A 19,261-nucleotide genomic window follows, 5' to 3' on the forward strand; every position below is an offset into this window, starting at 1 on the left:
GCCCCAGAGTATATGCTGGGGGAAAGCAGAAGGGTGGTTGGTTAGCAGAATTGAACATGCGAGACAGAGAGTGTTCTGGAGAGTGTTGAAATTATAGGTCCAGTCATCTGTCTCCTCACATAGGTCTCCCCTATTCATAGAGAAATAAAGACTTCCATTGTTGACTAATGCCTCCCAGTGTGTCTTCTATTTGTAGCAACGACAGTCAAACCCCTCTGAAAGTATGTTCACATTAGGGCTGAAGCCTCAAGCTGAAATTTTTAGGATTTCTATGTTTTTTAATAATGCACTCCTGCTCTTTTTGACTGAGATAATTTAATTTTGAGGAATGAGAAAGATGATCTCTAATTAGTGGTTCTCTGACCATGAATGGATCTTTGTGCTAGCTAATCATAAGACACTTTCTCAGCTGTCAGCCACAGCTTTTGGGTTGTCTAGGGATTTGAAACAAACATTTATTGTAAGCAATCTGGTAATACATGATTTAATTATATATTTTTAACTTAAATATTATTTCTATTTCCCTATCTTTCTTAATGTTAAAGGAAAGAAGAAAATTTGTAGAGTATGCATTCTAGATCAATTAGCATAGACTGAATAAGAGCTGCCAGAAGTTTATTCTCAGGTTTCCATGGATTAACAAAACAAAGCTATCTTCCCATCATAGCATGGGAGAAGTCCTGCTTCACATAGTTTTTCAGGATCCTAGATGACATCATTTACAACTCAAACATCTAGAACATATGATCTCCTTGGCCTTGGTTAGGGAAGGGAGCATGTAAACCATAGCTTGGTTATTGTAGGCTCTACACATTTGGCAGAACTGGTCTCATTACTCCACATAGCTGTAGGATCTAGGAAATGTAGCTTTCTGTGCATTCAGAGTAGAGGAGTAGAGCCAGGTTTTACAGACACTATTTAGTTACATCACTACCTGACATGAAGGCAATATGTCTCATAAGCTTTCTATGAATAGCCATGAAAGGTTAGGAAGTAATATTATTAAAAGAATAAAAGAGAAAATTGCATAGGAAGATTGCCACGAGAAGCCTGAGGAGGATATTAAATGATGAATTAGCAAGTCAATATGTTGAATACTAAGGATTGTTGGCACCATTATAAGCCATTATAAGACCTAAAAGGCTCTCCTTCAGAGGCCACAGAAGAACAAGACACTGTGGTCCATCCTTGTAACCCAGGCATTGAAATACTTTTAAAAGCTGTGGCAGGAAGTTTGAGATTTTAAGGCCAGCCTCAGTTCCGTAATGAATTACAAGACAATCTGGGCTAAATAGAGAGAATGTTTGTCTATCTGTCTCTTTCCCTCCCCCCCCCCACACACACACGACAGGAAAAAGAAAAGAAATAATATGTTCATAGTTTGCAGATCAGAAAAAAGAAAGGAAGGAAGGAGACAGAGAGTCAGAGACAGTGAAGGAAAAAGGGGAAGGGAAGGGGAGGGAGGAAGAGAGAAAAGGAGGAAGAGGAAGAAGGGAGAAAAGGAGGTGGTAAGATGATAGGAAACCACAGAGGTCACAGACCTCTATCTATTGGTTAATAGATAAATATTCTCAAGTGTGCATCACAGTTCTGGTATACACTAGCTGTGAAACAAATGAGTTGACGTTTCAATACTTCGATGATGGCTTTTCTCATCCCTCTCGTTAGTGCGCAATCTGTGCTATTGTCCCTCCTGGATGCTGCTGTCTAAGAACTATTATTAAGCTATGTTCTTCAGGAAATGCATTTTATTCCTAATTTTACCTCTTGTGCTGCTTCATCCAGTCATAAGCATCTAATAATGTGCACTGAGAAATGTGTAACTTTCCAGGCGTCTATTGGGATCACAGATCAGGAAATGTCGATGTTGATAATGACACCAAAGTGCCTTACATAATTATAGGAAAAGGCCTAGCTACAATAAATGCTTTTTACAAATTCTTAAGGTTATTTATTCCAGGTTACTCAATTTCAGGTATCTTTACTCAGTCTGATAATAATTATATAAAACTGTAAGAAAAAAAGTACCATGAAAAGAGAAGTTTAAACCAAAATGTATTCGTGCACAAATCTGGTGACAAGACATCCAAGTTCCAGCTGTTAGCACTTTGGTTCCACTGTGGGATCTGTTTCCTGCCAGTTCTCTTGGTCTAGAAGCACTAATGATCCTTGACATTCAGCATTCTGAGCTTGATGACACATCACTGTTATCTTGGTCTCAGCCTTCACAAGATATTCCTGCTACATAGACTTTTCTTCTTGTCTATTCATGATGCCAGACAAGATAGATGATGGCTCCCTCTAATCATCTCATTTTAAGTTGACTGTATCTGCAAAAACCCAAGGCAAAAATAAGGCCCCTTCACAAGATCAAGAGTTAGGTCTTCAATTTACATTAGAGGGGGACAATTTAAACCAAGGCTAACTCTGAATTGTATTTTTGTAAAATGTATTTACCAATATTAATGATATTAGATTTAATTTTTTTAAAAATCAGATTTCTACTTAGCTTATAAATCATACTCTCTTCTCTCCTCCTCAAAGTAATCTATTGTATTTGTAGCTATCTTCATAATAAACCAAATGAGAAGAGGTGGGATAATAAAAAGTGGACTCTATTATCAAAACTCCAAACAAAAACACAATATAATAACAATAGAAAATAATATCTGTTGATTAACTAGATCTAATAATTTTATAATAGATTCATGCATCAAACACAATACTGTGAATAGTAAAGTAATTACAAGGTATTTATTTGAAACTTTATTATGTTTTTAAAGTAATTACTAGTGGAGAGCAGTATACCACTCTCATTGTCTTTTCATATACATCATAAAGTAATTTTACCTCTTCTGCTTTGCTTTGTGTCTAGTAGATTTTTTTTCAGTGACATGCTTTGATTCTCTTTGCTCATTTTCCATCCAAGTCTTCTAAAGATGACTTCACTGAAGTTACATAAAATATCTAGTTATAGCAATTTATATTAATAATATTAATTATGTATTAGGCCTATCCTTTGCATCTTCTATTTTATATGATAAATGTCACAAAGTACATTTGTCATTTGTATCCATTAAGATGACTTTGCAGTTATTTTTTATATTCTATACCTACCTTTGTGTGAAGCCAGTACAACATTACAGAATTCTGCATTTGTTTATATATTCTCTTTTGCAGGAGCTTTATAGTTTAGTATAGTTTTAGTTTTCTATATATCATCCTTTCTATTCAAATTGAAGAACTTACTTTAGTAATCCTCATAAGACAGTTCTAGAGACAAATTTCTTCAGCATCTGTCTACTTAAGAAAGTCATAATTTCCAATTTATTTGTAAGAAGTTTTCTCCATAGTATTTTCATTTAACATTTCTTTTCTCTAAGCACTTTGAGAATGTCATCCCATTTGGCTGGCCTGAAATGTTTGCTATTTTTACTCTTATGAGACCTATCTCAATGGTGTGGGAAATTTTCTCTTGCTATTTTTAAAATTATTCCTTTCATTGTCTATGATTTCTGACCTCTTGTGCATACTGTGTCTGGTTGGATTCATCAAAATCATTCCTCAATGTCCTTTCTCCATTTGGGGAGTTTTCAGTTATTACCTACTCAAATGAGCTCTTCTCATTTCTATCTCTCCTCTCATTCTGGATTGCCTGTATCTTCCTTTTCAGGTTGGTGATTCCCCACATATTCCTAAAACCTTTAGGTTTTTATCACCTCTCTCTCTCTCTCTCTCTCTCTCTCTCTCTCTCTCTCTCTCTCTCTCTCTCTCTCTTTCTGTGTGTGTGTTTATTTTATGTATATGTGTCTTCAGACACACCAGAATAAGGCATCAGATCCCATTACAAATGGTTGAGAGCCATGATATGGTTGCTGGGAATTGAACTCAGGACCTCTGCAAGAGTAGTCAATGCTCTTAACCGCTGAGCCATCTCTCCAGCCCTTCATCACATCTCTTATTCCTTTGGTATTGTTACTCCTCTTAGTAATTTTAAATGACATTTTACTAAGTTCCTTGATTTTTTTTCCCATTTGAAGAAGTCTGAAGTAAAAAAAATAAAAATAAAAAATGGCTTATTTGGTTATTTGGCCCTGAAATTACTGGAGGATTTTGCTTTTGCCTTGTTTATGACTCTACTACTCCATTTCCAATGTTATTTCTTCGGTTGTATGGTTTTCATCTCTTGTAGTCTATTGTGATTCTTTAACTTAAATATTTTGTTTTGTTAATCAAAAATTCCAGGACTTCTATTTTTGTACAACTGGTCTTTGAGGATTTGTTTTCATTCTTTGAATTTGGTCATCTTGCCTTGTTTCTTTATGTGTCTTATTAGTTTTTGTTGTTGATGATGATGATGATTTTTGTATTTAAAACATAACCATTTCTTCCAATCTTTACAGACTGGTATTATTTAGGGGAAAGCCTTCACCAATCAGTGTGGGTGAATATTCTTATAGCTCCATAAATCTTGTTCTGTGTTGTTTCTCTACACACACGCACATGTGTGTGTGTGTGTGTGTGTGTGTGTGTGTGTGTGTGTGTGTGTAGAGAAACATTGGATATATCATCATCTTCTCTCTTCAAGGTGGATGCCAAATACTGGACCTTCCCTCCAAATCCTAACTCTATCAACTTGGAAGAAGAGCTGGATAGATGACATCAAATGGCTTTTGTTTTCATTTTTCTCTCCAATTATTTTATTAGTGTATATTAATTGTCCTTAGTAACAGATTTCATTATGATATATCATACATATAATATATATATGCATATCAAATCATCAAATACATTGGCTACATTTGACCCTCTACTATCTGTCCTCAGTCTCTGTTTCTTCTAAAAATATTTTTAATTTATTACTTGAACATTTATATATTTATACATTGAAATTCCCCCAAGTGCCCTTTACTTTATCTTTCTCCCAACTTCAAGTTCTTTTTTAAAAAATTTTTCTTTTTCTTTTTTTTTAAATGGCTTCTCTCCTCCTGTCCACGTAGCTGTTCTTGACTTTGCTTGTGGCACTTCAACTTCCTAGTTTGTTTCTGGCATCATCATAAAGGATTTGAGGACTGTTTGTTGTTTCAAAGCCAGTGCTTTTTTATGGGAGAGCAAGGTTAGAGGCTTCCTGTTGTGACATTGTTCTGGCATGACTTCTAATACTATTAAGAGTAATAACAGTTTCAAGAACATACAAAGAATTTATAAACAAGAAAAGACATTTCTTAAAGGGACTCATAATAATGAGGTCAAAATGTTATTTCTCAAGGTTGTTTTTTTGTTTGTTTGTTTATTACTAAAAGAGAAACAGTAATATATGCATCATTCAAAGATAATGAGCTTTAAAACAGAGGAGCAGTACCAGGTTTCTAGATCATTGGTTAGCCAGTTTTCTGTCACTCTACCAGGATCACCTGAGAATGTTAGTTTATGAATGAAAGGGGTTTGGGGAGAGGACTCACAATTTGGTTCAAGTCCATGATTAATTAATTGGCCTGTGGTTTTGAGCCTGTGGAAGTGTCACACATAATAAGTAGATGGCAGATGAAACCTGCTCCCCCTTCCATAATCTAATTCCATCTTGTGAGTCTGTTTTGAGGAGCAAGAGTAAGTACTATGCATCCCACTTCACTCAGACCAAAGTACATGCCCCTATTTTGTAGAAGACTCAGTAGACATAGATTCAAACCCTCTGCAGCCTCAGAACTATCTTTTTGATTGTGAACTTAAGGCTTGTGGAATGTAAAACCATGCCAGGAAGCTTGACAAGGTAGAGCAGGTTGAAACCCGGAAACATGGTGGGCACACACCACCAAGGTGAGGCTTAGGTGACTCAAAGCTCCATGCCAGACTCCTGACTTGGAACATGTGCCATGCTTCTCACATAAAAGAGATGTGACCTGTGGTCATGCAGGACCAAAACAGAGTTCTCTATGCTAATGAGGTACCTAAAGGCCAATAAGCTTCCCTTCCCAGACATTCCTCCCTGCAAAAGGTATTTACTCTCAGGCCTGCCCTGAGAAGTGGGGTATGGTTTCATGAATCAACTTCCACCATGACAATAAACTGTTTAGAACCATATCTATTTTCACCAAGATCCTCCATAAAGAGCCATGAAGAAGGCCTTCGACTCTAGAGCCACAGCCTAATCTCCCGTAGAAGGTCTCTGTTCTCGGCTTTTCTGTGACTCCAAGCAGCACCTTGATGTCCAACAGCATTCCAGTGTGTATACAATAAAAGGACTTCCCCTAGTTTGAAACTCAGAAAAAGCTTTGCCAAGGAGATGATGATGAAGCTAAGGAATGAGTTGTGGTCAGTCAAACTGTGTAAGATGGGATACTTAAGACAGAAAAGAATATATTGCATTAGAGACCTGCACGGGCCATTCTTTGGATAGACTAGACCTTGGTCGGGGCTCTCGAGACAATGCCATGAGACATGACAGAGGTTAAAAGGAGACAGGAACAAGCTGGAGAGATGGATGGTTCAGCAATTAAGAACTCTAGCTGCTATTACAGAGGACTATCTATGGCTCAGTTTTCAACACCCACATGAAGCTCACAATGGCCTGCTTTTCAAGTCCCAGTGGGGCTGACTCCCTATCTTGGCCCCTGCAGGCACCTTGTATGCATGCACAGGCAGGTGCACACATATGCACATTAAAATCAATATCTTTTAAACAAGAGAGATATGAAGGAAGAGGATAGTCTTCACAGTGTGGACTGTTTTCTTGGGGAATCTGGACTACATTCTACATAGTAATTATGTCCCATGTTTCTAGGGTTCACTACAGAGTCTTTACTTTTTTGAAGTTGTCTCTGCTTTTACAACTATCCATATAGTCTAGATATTGCTTCCAAAACTATAGATGATAAAACTGAGGCACAGAGAACAAAACATTTGGATGAAGTTGCACAGTTAGGTGGCAATAGCTGGGTTCCTAAAGGCAACGGGAATTGCATGATGTAATATATTTGTTTTGTAAAAATCCATCTGGTTCAAGCATGAGGCAAGAATTTAAAAAGGCATTTCAGTAATCCAAATGAAACAGGCTGAAGGTCTAAACTAAGTGGGAACAATGTGGAAGAAATGGAGTGGTGGAAAGAAATGTAGCGGCTAAGGATTTAGTGATGGGCAGAGAGAACTTCTGAAGTTAGATGGACTTTTCAAACATAATCTGTGAGGCCCGGTGAAGGATGAAGATAATCAAATGTACTTCTCTGGAGTGATTTTTATCCAAAGAATAAAGCAACGTTGTTTAAATATGTACTACAAAATAAAATTCTCAGAAACCCAGAAAAGCAATATAGAATAGCAAAAGGATAGAAGGATCTATATAAAATGGCAACCATTTCTGCAGTAGGAAAGAGTGTCCTTCGAGGTTGATGTAATGGTATTTTCAAAAGTCACATGTATTTTTCAAGCAAGTATATCCCATTAGGCTGATCTTGACTCTGGTTGGTAGAGGGCATTGAAGTACTTCCTTTCGAAATCTATTCTGGCTTCATGGGTCTGTAACCCATGAAGTTCATCATTTCACTGGTCCCTGGAACTAGAACAGACTTCTAAAATCATGGTGCACCATGAGAAAATGAAACACTTTCTAACAACTTTGTCGCACTTATGAAATTTACCCAAGATCGATCTTCAGCTAACCAGTAGTCTTCAGTCATGTGTGAGTGCTAACTAACGTACAGCTACTGTTAGCTGCCATCATTTTGGGGACTAGTGTAACTGCTTGCAAAGCAAATTCTGAGTGTGTGCTGCTGTGCAAACCCCCTGAAGCCACACTGCTGGCCCCTTAGCATGCTGCGGTGGTCAGTTAGACGATATGGATGGAGGCTCTTACACCTTGGTTTCTCTCTAGCAAGTAGATTTAATGATAGCTTATGGTGTTCAAGAACATATATGTTAACTCACTGCTGTGACACTTTTTTATCCATGACTTTATGAGAAAAAAATTATTTTTTTATTGAAAATAAACTTTTATATACAGTATATTGTGATTATGGTTCCCCTCCCCCAACTCCTTCCAGATCCTCCTCGCCATCATACACATGTAAAATCCACACCTTTCTTTGCTTTCTCATTAGAAAACACATGTGTTTAAAATAAGAAAGTAAGAAAGGAAGGGAGAAAGGAGGGAGGGAGGGAGAGACTGACAGACAGAAAATAAGGAAGCAAATGAACAGGAATAAAAATAGATAAGAAGAAAAAAACAACATGAAAATCACTTATGGATACAGATGAACACATATTTGCACACACAGTGATCCCATAAAGACAAATTTGAAGTGAGATAAACAACAGTCTTTCCAAAACAGCACTGAGTTCATTTTAGGTTGGCCATCTACCACTACGACTGGGCACGAGACCCTCCACCTGAGTGTGGTTTGTACTCCCAGTGAGACCCCCATTAGAGAAAACTAGTTGAGGGGAAAAAATGAAAGAAAGTATGAATCATTGTTTATGATCTTCCTTTTTTTTTTCTCTATCAGCTAATTAAGTTGGTCATTTCACTGGCCCCTGGAACTAGAACAGACTTCTAAAATCATGGTGCACCATGAGAAAATGAAACACTTTCTAACAACTTTGTCGCACTTATGAAATTTACCCAAGATCGATCTTCAGCTAACCAGTAGTCTTCAGTCATGTGTGAGTGCTAACTAGCGTACAGCTACTGTTAGCTGCCATCATTTTGGGGACTAGTGTAACTGCTTGCAAAGCAAATTCTGAGTGTGTGCTGCTGTGCAAACCCCCTGAAGCCACACTGCTAGCCCCTTAGCATGCTGCGGTGGTCAGTTAGACCATATGCTTCACTGAATGAATCTCTGTTCTGATCTGATGTTGGCTTGAGAAGATTGGAAATACCCTGTTTTCAAACCTAACACCTCTATGGGAGTTTCCCTTCAACACACACAGACATGACTCAGAAGAACTAAATAAAATCCAACGTTCTTGCGGAATGTCTGTTACTGTATGAACAGTCTGTTGTATGAGTTCTCTGTCATAATCCTGTTTGAAAATTTGGATCCATTATGCAGCAAATTGCACAGCAAACTGTGGAATTTTTTTGGCAAAATATAGTTTTGTCCAAAAAGGCAAGCATTCTCCTATGAATTCATGAAACACCACTTTGTTTTGAAAGTTTGGAGTATGTAAGAGGTCTATGGAAGCTATTCAAATGGAGATTTTTAAAGATTTGGTTCTCAGTCAGTATTGCTCACCAAAAGATTGGCTCAGGGGATTCCCCGTTAACATCTCCCCCATAACAGATACATTGTGAAAAGGAGTGGCAGCCAAACCTGAGTCATATCACCTCTCCCTCCTCAAATATTTGTGGTCTTTCCAGGAGAGAGGACAGATCCTTGTTGGCTTGGATCACCTTCAGAGGTAACAACCAGGCTGCTGAAGGAATGGCTTAGATGAGAAGAGTTAAGCAGAAAGTCCCAAATTAATTCATAATTCACTGAATCTAAGTTTTTCATGAAAGGATTTAAAAAAAAAAAAATCCAGGACCTTCACATGATTGGCAAGCATTTTACCACTGAGCTACACCCTAAGCCCACAGGAGAAGATTTCTGTACCAAAAATCTACGAGAAAACCGAGCTGCCTAATCTTTAGTCTGAGGGCTTGTTTCATGTAGCCAAACTACTGTGGTTTATGAAAGAAAAATAAGAGCAAGTTTAAAAGAAAATCCAAATTTCAACTTTTGATTAATAAAAATTAGATGCATAACCATTCAGAGGTGACTAATTTTTCTAAAAATCTTTAATCATACACACCCAGCAGAAAAATCCACTCAGACTTCAAAATGTTCAAGTTCACAGATTTTGCTGATTAAGAGTTTCTCTAAAGCCAAAGATCCAATTTGTGGGACCTGATAAAATTAAAAATCTCCCGTATTACAAAGGAAACTGTTAATTGATTTAAGAGGCATCCTACAACGTGGAATGAATTGTTGCAGCTATACATTGGACAAAGAATAAGTATCTAAAATATGTGGAATTAAAAACAAAAACAAAAAAATTTAAAAGTCAGGAAAACCAGCAACTCAATTAAAGAATGGGCTGTACAACAGAGGCCAATTCTTGGGAGAAATACAAAAGGTTCAGAAATACTTTTTAAGGTGTTCACTATTCCTAGCTGTCAGTGAAATTCGAGTTAAAACTACTTTAAGATTTCATTGTGTCCCAATCAGAATGTCTGGGATCAAGAAACAAAAGACAAAGACAAAGGGAAAAAAAACCAAGGCTGACAAGGACTGGAAAATCAGGCCCTTCAAGCAAATTGAAGTAGCCACTGTGGAAATCAGTGTGGTGGCTCCTCAGAAATACAGAAATAGATCTCCCATATCACCCAACTCTACCACTCCTGGGCATGTGTCCAAGAAACTATTTTCTACTACAGAGACACATGCTCATCCATGTTCATAGCTGCTCTACTCACAACATCTAGGACATAGAAACAGCTTAGATGCCAATTAACTGATGAATGAATAAGGAAAATGTTTACCTATGTGCATAGAAAATTTTATCCAGCTCTAGAGAAAAATCAAGTTATGACATTCCCAGGAGGATGACTAGAGCTGCCAAACATATTGAGTGAGGTAATGCACGGCTGGTAGGACAAATGTCGCGTGGTCTCACTCACATGGGGATCCTAGCATTTAACATTTTAATTTGGAACGTGTGTATACTCCAAGAATGTAGAAAGGAAATCATTGGTACAGAGCCTGAAGAAAGATCTTAAGGGGAAGGGGCATAGTGAGCACAGCGATCAGTCAGGAAAATGGCGAACAATGGGGAGGAATGTCTAAGTTGGTAAAGAGAGGGAGGGCAGTGCACAGAAGAGTGTCAGGGTAAGGATAACTAAGAATGGTTGAAAGGCCATATAGAGACCGACTGCTTCATGGCTCTCTAATATATCACATCCATAGTGCTAGATGGCTGTTGGATGGGAAAAAAGCAAAGCCATCAACGGTCTAACCCATCTATGAACGATGACCAGAATGTCAATATATGCTCATGGGTAGCACTGACATTATGAGGGTAAACAGCTATTTTCTGATTGGATTTTGGCTCCATGCCACATGAGGAAATATAGCAAGCAGATCTACCCCTCTCCAAACCACAAACAAAGGCATGGCTGTTGCTCTATTTGTTTTTACTATTTTATTGGGTTTTTATACCCCTGCCTCCCTTCTAGCCCTTATTCAACCCTAATCTCTTCCCACCCCTCAACACTAGGTAGGAGAGAAAGATTAGAGGGGAAAAGGGACATAGACCTCTATAAGCCTTTTCCTGATGAAGGAGTGTTGGGTCCCTTGGATCAAGACCAATCTTTGTCATCAGGATACCTTCAACTTCCTGTCAAACTGCAACAACAACCAGGAGCAGCAGGGACCAGCAACAGCCCCCCCCCACTTCATCTGAGGAGCACCTTCTGACCATTCTGGGCTTTGCCATTTATTCCCTCTCCAGAGCCCCCGGGATTAAACCATCTTGCAAAAAGATCACGCTCTTTTTAGAGCACGAGACAATCATAGTAAACCACTGTGGACAAACTGAAGCAGCCCTACCCCACAACCAGGATTAAAACACAAACTAAGTCACATAACATAACTGTTTATTTTTTTTTAAGAAACCAAAACTCTCACTACACATGGCTAGGGAGCTCACAGGCCTAGAAGTGAAGTTATTACCATTATTATTTTGATAAATGGATATGGTATCAAACTGCTCTCTAAATTCCCGTCTTAACACTCATAGATTAGTGCAGTACTCAGACCTAGTCAGAGAAGATAATTTTTTTCGGCAGTGGATAGTGGTTAATGCAAAATCTCATAGCTGCTAAAAGCCCAGAGAACAAGTGGCTCCAGAGTGCTCAGTTACAAATGGGACATCTATATCACATTCTCTCCTTAAGGCTCAGACACCATCTCGAAAGAGAAGGCGGAAAGATTGAAAGAGCCAGAGGTTGGGAGGACAGAAGCAAAAACCATCTTCTGGAAATGACATGACTGCTACCCTCATGAATTCGCAACAACTGTGGGTGCCTACCTAAGACTTGCTCCAGAGCAAGCCAATACATATTTTAGCAAGGAATGGGGAGGGGCTAAGGCCCCCACCCCTAACTGAGGAACTATGGCTTTTGTGCAAGCAAGAGCCAGTTTTCTTGAAGGATGTGGCTACGGGTATGTTGTGCACTCTCCAGTGGATGACTACAAACCCAGATGTATGAAGATAGCACAAATTGGAATTCGTGGAAGGGGGTGGGGATCATGAATATGGAGGTAAAGGAAGAGGTGGTAGTCGGTCTGAGAAGAGTTAAGAGGAAGAGCTGGGGTATAATTGTGATCAAGATGCATTGTATGAATTTATCAAAGAGCTTCTCTAGATTAGTGAAGTGGGCACTGCCAGGCCCTAGGCATGTAGTTGCACCATCAAGATGAACCTTCACCCTACTTGTCAATGGGCAAAGAGACATCTTGTTTTGTATTGTTCTTATACCAGTTTGGTATTGTTCTTCTATCAGTCAGGGACAGAACAGATGCCAATCCTATGTTCATCCTAGCTTGCCACCTGACTTTGTGGCCAAAGCTGTTTTATTCCTAGGTCTCATAAAAATCAAATCAAATCACATCAAATTCAGACAGCACAGTTCAGGAGGAGGAAGAAAGACATAGACATGCTGTAGACTGCCATGCCACCCACAGATCTGCCCTCTGTCTCACTGTACAGGCACCATGCCATACATACTGGCACACTGCACTGTTCTTGCCAATGCCATACATAGAGGACAAAGAATATCACTCAGGGGACTGCCAGCAGCATGACCAGGAGGAGCCATCACAAGGTGCAAGTATGTAGTGGTCAGATGGGAGAAAAAGGAGTGGAACAGCTTGAACATTGTGAAGAGAAATGGCACTGGAGACTCAAAGGTGGAGAGGAATAGCCTGCTGTAAATGATGAGCCTCACCACATGGGGCAATGGTGAGGTCCCAGCCCAAGTTGCTACTGAGGGCCATGTCTGGGTCCACGGTTATGTAGTAGCAGGGGTCAGTGCTGATGTCCAAGTGTATTAGTTAGAGTTTCCATTGCTGAGAAGAGACACCATGACCAAGGCAATTCTATTTTTTTAAAGATTTATTTATTTATTTATTTATTTAATGTACACTGTCACTGTCTTCAGACACACCAGAAGAGGGCATCAGTTCCCATTATAGATGGTTGTGAGCCACCATGAGGTTGCTGGGAATTGAACTCAGGACATCTTGAAGAGCTGTCAGTGCTCCTAACCACTGAGCCATCTCTCTAGCTCCCAAGGTAACTCTTATAAGGGACAACATTTAATTGGGGCCGGCTTACAAGTTGAGAGGTTCAGTCCATTATTATAGCAGGAACATGGAAGTATCCAGGCAGACATGGTCCTGGAGAAGGAGCCAAGAATTCTACATTTTGATCATGAGGTAGCTAGGAGAGATTGTCTCATGGACAGCTAGAAGGAGGTCTCAAAGCCCACCCGCACAGTCACTCACTTTCTGCAAAAAGGCCACACCTACTTAAAAAAAAAAGTAGTAGTAGTGACCTTCCTGAGCCAAGCATATTCAAACCACTATATTCTACTCCCTGGCCCCCATAGGCTTGTTCAAACACATGAATCTATGAAAGCCGTACCTAGCCATAGCATAATGCAAAATACATTTAGTCCAATTTCAAAAGTCCCATCATCTATAACAGTCTTAACAATATTAAAAGTCCAAAGTACAAACTCTCTCCCTATAAAATCAAAATCTAAAAAGCAGGTCATATACCTCCAACATCACAAGATATATATTAACATTTAAAAACTCCAGAGTGAGGAAATACTTGGCAAAAGCAAGACCAAAACCCAGCTGGGCAAACTCCAAACTGAGCACCTCCATGTCTGAGGTCAAAGCTCTTTTCAGATCCCCAACACTTTTCATCTTTCTCTTTGTTTCTACTCCCTGTTAGTAGCTTTCCTTAGCAGATATTCCATGGCTCAGGCATCTCTAAGATCCTGGGGTATCCAAGGCAACTTCAATGTAGCAGCTTCTTACTCCTACATCTGGGGTCCATATATGATCTTTTGGGCTCCTCCAAAGGGCTTGAGTCACATCTCTAGCTCTGCCCTCTGAAGCACTGTAGATTCTGTTTGACTCCACTCCATTGCTGCTGCTGTTCTTGATGATCTTTCCATACATCTCCAATACAGGCCCAATGGTGGTCTTCCACTGCAAGAGGCTTTACCAATAGGCTCTCATAGGCTCCTTTCATGGTGCCAACCCTCAACAAATTCTTTGCATAACTCCTTCAATCCTGGTCTATCAACTGCAACTGAGACTACACCTTTATCAGTGGCTTTCTTTGACCTCTCACAATGCCAAACCTCAGCTGCTCTCCCTGACCCCTTTATGCCTTTAAAACCAGTACCACCTGGGTGACCTTGAACTCAGAGATCTGCATGCCTGTCTCCTGAGTTCTGGGATTAAAGGTGTGTACCAACACCCCTTGACCTAAGCTTTTCATAACCATTATTTTTCAAGATCTGGATCAAAAGCCTATGTTCTCCATTTATGGATTGGAGTACATTCCAGCTTAAAAGTCCAAATAAAAACAATAACTGAGTAATAACAATGTCTAAATGATGTAACTATTTCTTTTTCAACAACAAATGCATGAACAATAATCTTAGCTGGGTAGAATCTTGCTCCCGTCCAGCTTCACTACTCTCTTAATCTATTTATCTCCTTGAACACAGGATTTTACTCAATTGTACTTCCTAATGTCCTTTTATTGAACCATATATTGAACCAAAATATATTGAACCACATATTTTGTATTTTTCCTTTCCAACCTTTCACATTTGATAAAACTCTCTTCGTGAGAGTAAACCAGAGGACAAGCCTATGCTGGGCTTTTCTGAGGCTTCCTTTGTCAATGCAATTAACTGAAGTCTCTTTACTCAGGTAGATTTTTCAGACAAGGGCAAAATGCAGCTACATTCTTCACCAAAATATTACAAGAACAGTCTCTAAGTAACATACTGAAATTCTTCTCCTCTGAAACTTCCTAAGCTAGGGCCCCACAGTTCAAAACACCCTTAGGAACACTGTCTTCCATGCTTCTATTTGTATGGCCCATTAAGCCCTACCTAAAGTATTCCACTACTTTACAAAGTTCCCAAATCCACATTCCTCCAAACAAAAGCATGGTTAGGCCCATCCCAGCAATAACAGTCCTTGGTACCAACTTGTACCTTTAGGGTTTCCATTGCTGAGAAGAGACACCTTAACCAAAGGACAACATTTAATTGGATTTGGCTAACAGGTTCAGAGTTTCAATCCATTATTATCATGGCAAGATGCGTGGCAGTGTCCGAGTAGACACAATCCTGGGGAAGGAGCCAAGAGTTCTACATCTTGATCAGAAGGCAGCTAGGATAAAAGAGACTGTCTCATGGCAGCTTAGAGGAGAGTCTTAAAGTCCACCCCACAGCAACATATTTCCTCCAACAAGGCCACACCTCTTCATAGAGCCACTTCCTGGGCCAAGCATAGTCAAACCACCACACCAAGGCATATATTACTGATACAAAACATGGGGGTATTCGGCGTAGCCAAAAGGATCACATGGTATGTCTAGCAGCTGTGCAGAATCTGCCCTCACCTCATGGCTGGGGCTCTCTAGAGAGCTAGGCCCACTTTTTACCAATGGCAGCACTCCAGAGAGTGGGCCGTACACCTTGCCCAGGAAGCACAGTAAAATTTACCCTGCTGGCAGACACGTGGTGCACCTTGCCCAGGATGAGGGTAATGGACCTTCAAGGGCATAACTGTGGAAGAGCTGACCCAGACACTTGTCTGTTGTAGAGTGGCATGGGCACAGAGGTTATGCCACCTCTCTGCCTCTCACTACATTTGGTAGTCAGGAAAACTGCCTACAGCGTCATGAGCTCAGGAGATCAAATTCTGCCCCTCCTCAGCTCCAGCACCCAAGAGAATAGTCCCTGCACCTTGCCTGGACAGAACTGCACAGCTGACCGTGGTGGGAGCGTCACAGGTAAGCTAACCTTAAGGGTAAGGGCATGGGAAAGCTGGGCTAGCCAATCATCTACCATGAGGTGTTATGGGTGCTGGGGTGGTGCCCCCTCCCACCTCTTACCACCTATGATGGTTAAGAGATCCATGTCATAAGAGCAGGAGAGCTGGTGGTACCTCTTGACAGTTGCAACACTTTGGACAATGGCCCCTACAGCTTGCCTGAGCAACAGAGTAGAGCTGGCCCTGGTGGCAGGGGTGCAGGTAAGGCAGACTGGAGGGTGTGAGAGCTGGAGAGTTGTACCAGTCCCTCACACGCTGCAGCACTTTGCAGAGTGGGCCTGGAGACTTGACTGGGCAGCACTGTGGACACTCTGGAGTTGTGGGAACTGGTTCCCATGGAATAAGAGAGCTTCTCCTGCCTCCTGCTTATGGTGATATATGGAGGCCTGCCTCCTGCTTATGGTGATATATGGAGGCCTAGCTGGAGCAGTTCTGGAGAGTTTGCCCTGATGGTGCAGGAAAGGGGGAGCCAGTGGGCTGACTACCTCAACTAACACCCAGGCCCAGATTCAGGGCTCTGAATTGACCCACCCCCAAATCTACAACATCTGCAAATGGTTGGGATTCATGAAAGGGCTGGTCCTGCTGACTCAAAGTTGCAGAATCTCTATGACACAGAGTAACAACAGGATGACTAGGAGGAGACCCGATGAGGAGCCAAAATTGATAGTGTCATAGAAGCCAGAGATCTCAAACCAGATCAAGGATTCATTGCAATGAACCTGTGCAGGTGAAGATATGTGGACAGAGGGATATACTGTGGGACACACTGTAACATACTACAGTGTCCACTATGAGATGTTTGTTTGTGTGTGTATATTTTATTTTGGGGGGACTGGGTTGTATGCTTAGATTTTTTTCAAACCCTACTTTTAGTAAGAGTTTTTGAATCCTTTAACGTCCATCAATCACCAGTAGTAGTGGAAAGGAAAGGTTAATAGAATAAAGGAGGACCTATTTAGAAATAGTTATTTGGAGCAAATTCAATCTGTGTTGTCAAGATATCAGCAGTTCAGTTCACATGAGTCAGCTCAATCCATTCCCAAACTCCACCTATGAATCAGCAACAGCAGGTCAATCCAGAAGAAACCACAAGGTTCTGCCAATCAGCCTGAATTTGCAGAAGAAGCTGCCAGAAGTTTTTTGATGACCAACAAAGGGTGCCTAAACGTACCAATACCACCCAGCATCATCAGTGAAGACCAGTACCAGCAAAGCCTAACCATGACCAGAAAAGAATGGCATGGCATACCAATACCTTCCAGCGTTATCCACTGTACGTTGGACTATATTTATATCCTTTCCAAACATCATGTATTCTGTCAAGCATCTGCTCTAGCAAAGCATCACACACCCAATTCCAGGCTACATCCAGATAAACACCACATGTCCGTTCTTAGCAAATCACCCTCTAACATGTCTGCTTCAGCAAAGCATCCTCTTAGAAGACAGTTCCAGAAAAACATCACATAACACAATTGAGTCTCCAAAGAACCAGAAGTTTCCCATTCAGAGGGTGTAAGGTCAAAGGGTGGATATGAGAAGGCAGTGAGACAAACAACAGGACTGGGGTCCATGATGTAGAACTCACAAAAAAATCAATAAGAAGCTAGGGGGAAAAAAGATGAGCCTTCACAAATAACTTATAAAATGAAGGTGGAAGGCATTGACCTTACTGTCATTTCCAGCAGCCTTGTGTCCGTTCTGGTATGTGATTGTTAAGAGATTCCATGAATACCTGCTCTAGCTTCTAATTCTAGATTTTGAATCATTACAGTCTAGGTGACAAATGCTTGAGTAAATAGACTTTCAGATGGGTCCAGCCTGCAATCAAAGCCATCTCCAGCTTTCAAGATTTCTTAGCTGAGGTAGTAGACATGGAATAGCACACAAAACCCACCTCCACTGTATCTCACATGAACTCTTCACCAACCGAGTTCATGATTATAATAAAAGACATTTTATTATAAACTAATAAATAAAAGACATTTTATTATAAACTAAGAAATAAGCCAATATTTTTTGTACAGCAAAGATAAAAGAATGAGAACATATACTAAATCAGGGAACAATAGATTAGTCAGAAGGTCAGATAGTTGGAAGTAATAAGAATTGAAGAAGCTTCAAAGCAGTATATGTTGAAGAGGCATGACCTGACAGAATGAAGACAGAATGTGACTCCGTTGACCTACCGTATTAGTAGGTTCTGCATCTTCAGAGTCCTCTGACCACAGAGCAAAGATACTTGGTAGGATGAGAGGTGACACCTTGACTGAAAATTTTTTTTACCACTTTTCTTATTATGCCTAAACTTTTTCCCATAGCAACTACATGACATTCATACTGTATTAGGTATTGTAAGTAATCTAGAGGATTATTTAAACCATTCAAAGGGATTTATTAACACAAAGGTTATATGCACATCCTTTGTCATTTTGTATTAATGACTTGTGCACTCAAGGGATACCATGGGCTGACAAACTGGTTTTTTAGAAAAATACATGTTCTCCACAAAGTTTCTAACATGAAGAAAATAACCATTTGGTGAATGAGAGGTCATGATTCTTTCTCAACAATTTCTGGTGACTTATGAAACAAATGTTATTCCTAGAAGAAAAGAAGAATATCCAGCATAGAATTCTCATCCAAGGGGAAGTCTATCAACTTAATAACCTATCAGTTTTCCATTATCAGTGGCATATCATGGGCTCTTGATAGGAATAATAAATGGAGTTATCAAAGAACTGTTTGGTGCTGAGATGTCTATCCTGGATAACTACTAGCTTGTAATCAAGCTTTCTTTACTTTCTTTATTCATTCTGGTTTTGTAATTTTGCTTGTTTGTGGGTTTTATTTACTTTTAAAACATTATCATCATCATCATCATCATCAGTAGTAGTAGCAGCAGCAGCAGCAGCAGAAGTAGTAATATTTCCTTGACCATATTTCTCTGGGATTGCATCATCTGTTGCCTTCGGCAAGACCATGGCAACAAAAGTCTTGTTGCTTCTGTTTACAGGATACAATTTTCAAATGAGTTTTAATTTTGTAAAGAAACAAGTATGGCCCTAGGCTAATGTTTAATTGATTCATTGACATTTGCACATACTGCATTTCAATAAAGATCCAGGTAG

General features: G+C 39.9%; 1 protein-coding gene across 1 annotated transcript in view; it reads right to left on the reverse strand.

Moving 5' to 3' along the window:
* Positions 1-2,287: 2,287 nt before the first annotated feature.
* The window catches only part of Cobll1 (cordon-bleu WH2 repeat protein like 1), a 194,946-nt gene continuing 177,972 nt past the window's right edge, over positions 2,288-19,261 (reverse strand). The window contains exon 17 of the mRNA XM_031370450.1: positions 2,288-2,330. Within this exon, the coding sequence (XP_031226310.1) occupies positions 2,316-2,330 (15 nt within the window). The 3' untranslated portion in view covers positions 2,288-2,315. The remainder of the gene's footprint in view (positions 2,331-19,261) is intronic.

This window comes from Mastomys coucha, unplaced genomic scaffold (assembly GCF_008632895.1).
Source record: "Mastomys coucha isolate ucsf_1 unplaced genomic scaffold, UCSF_Mcou_1 pScaffold15, whole genome shotgun sequence".
In the NCBI taxonomy this organism is placed as follows: Eukaryota; Metazoa; Chordata; class Mammalia; order Rodentia; family Muridae; genus Mastomys; species Mastomys coucha.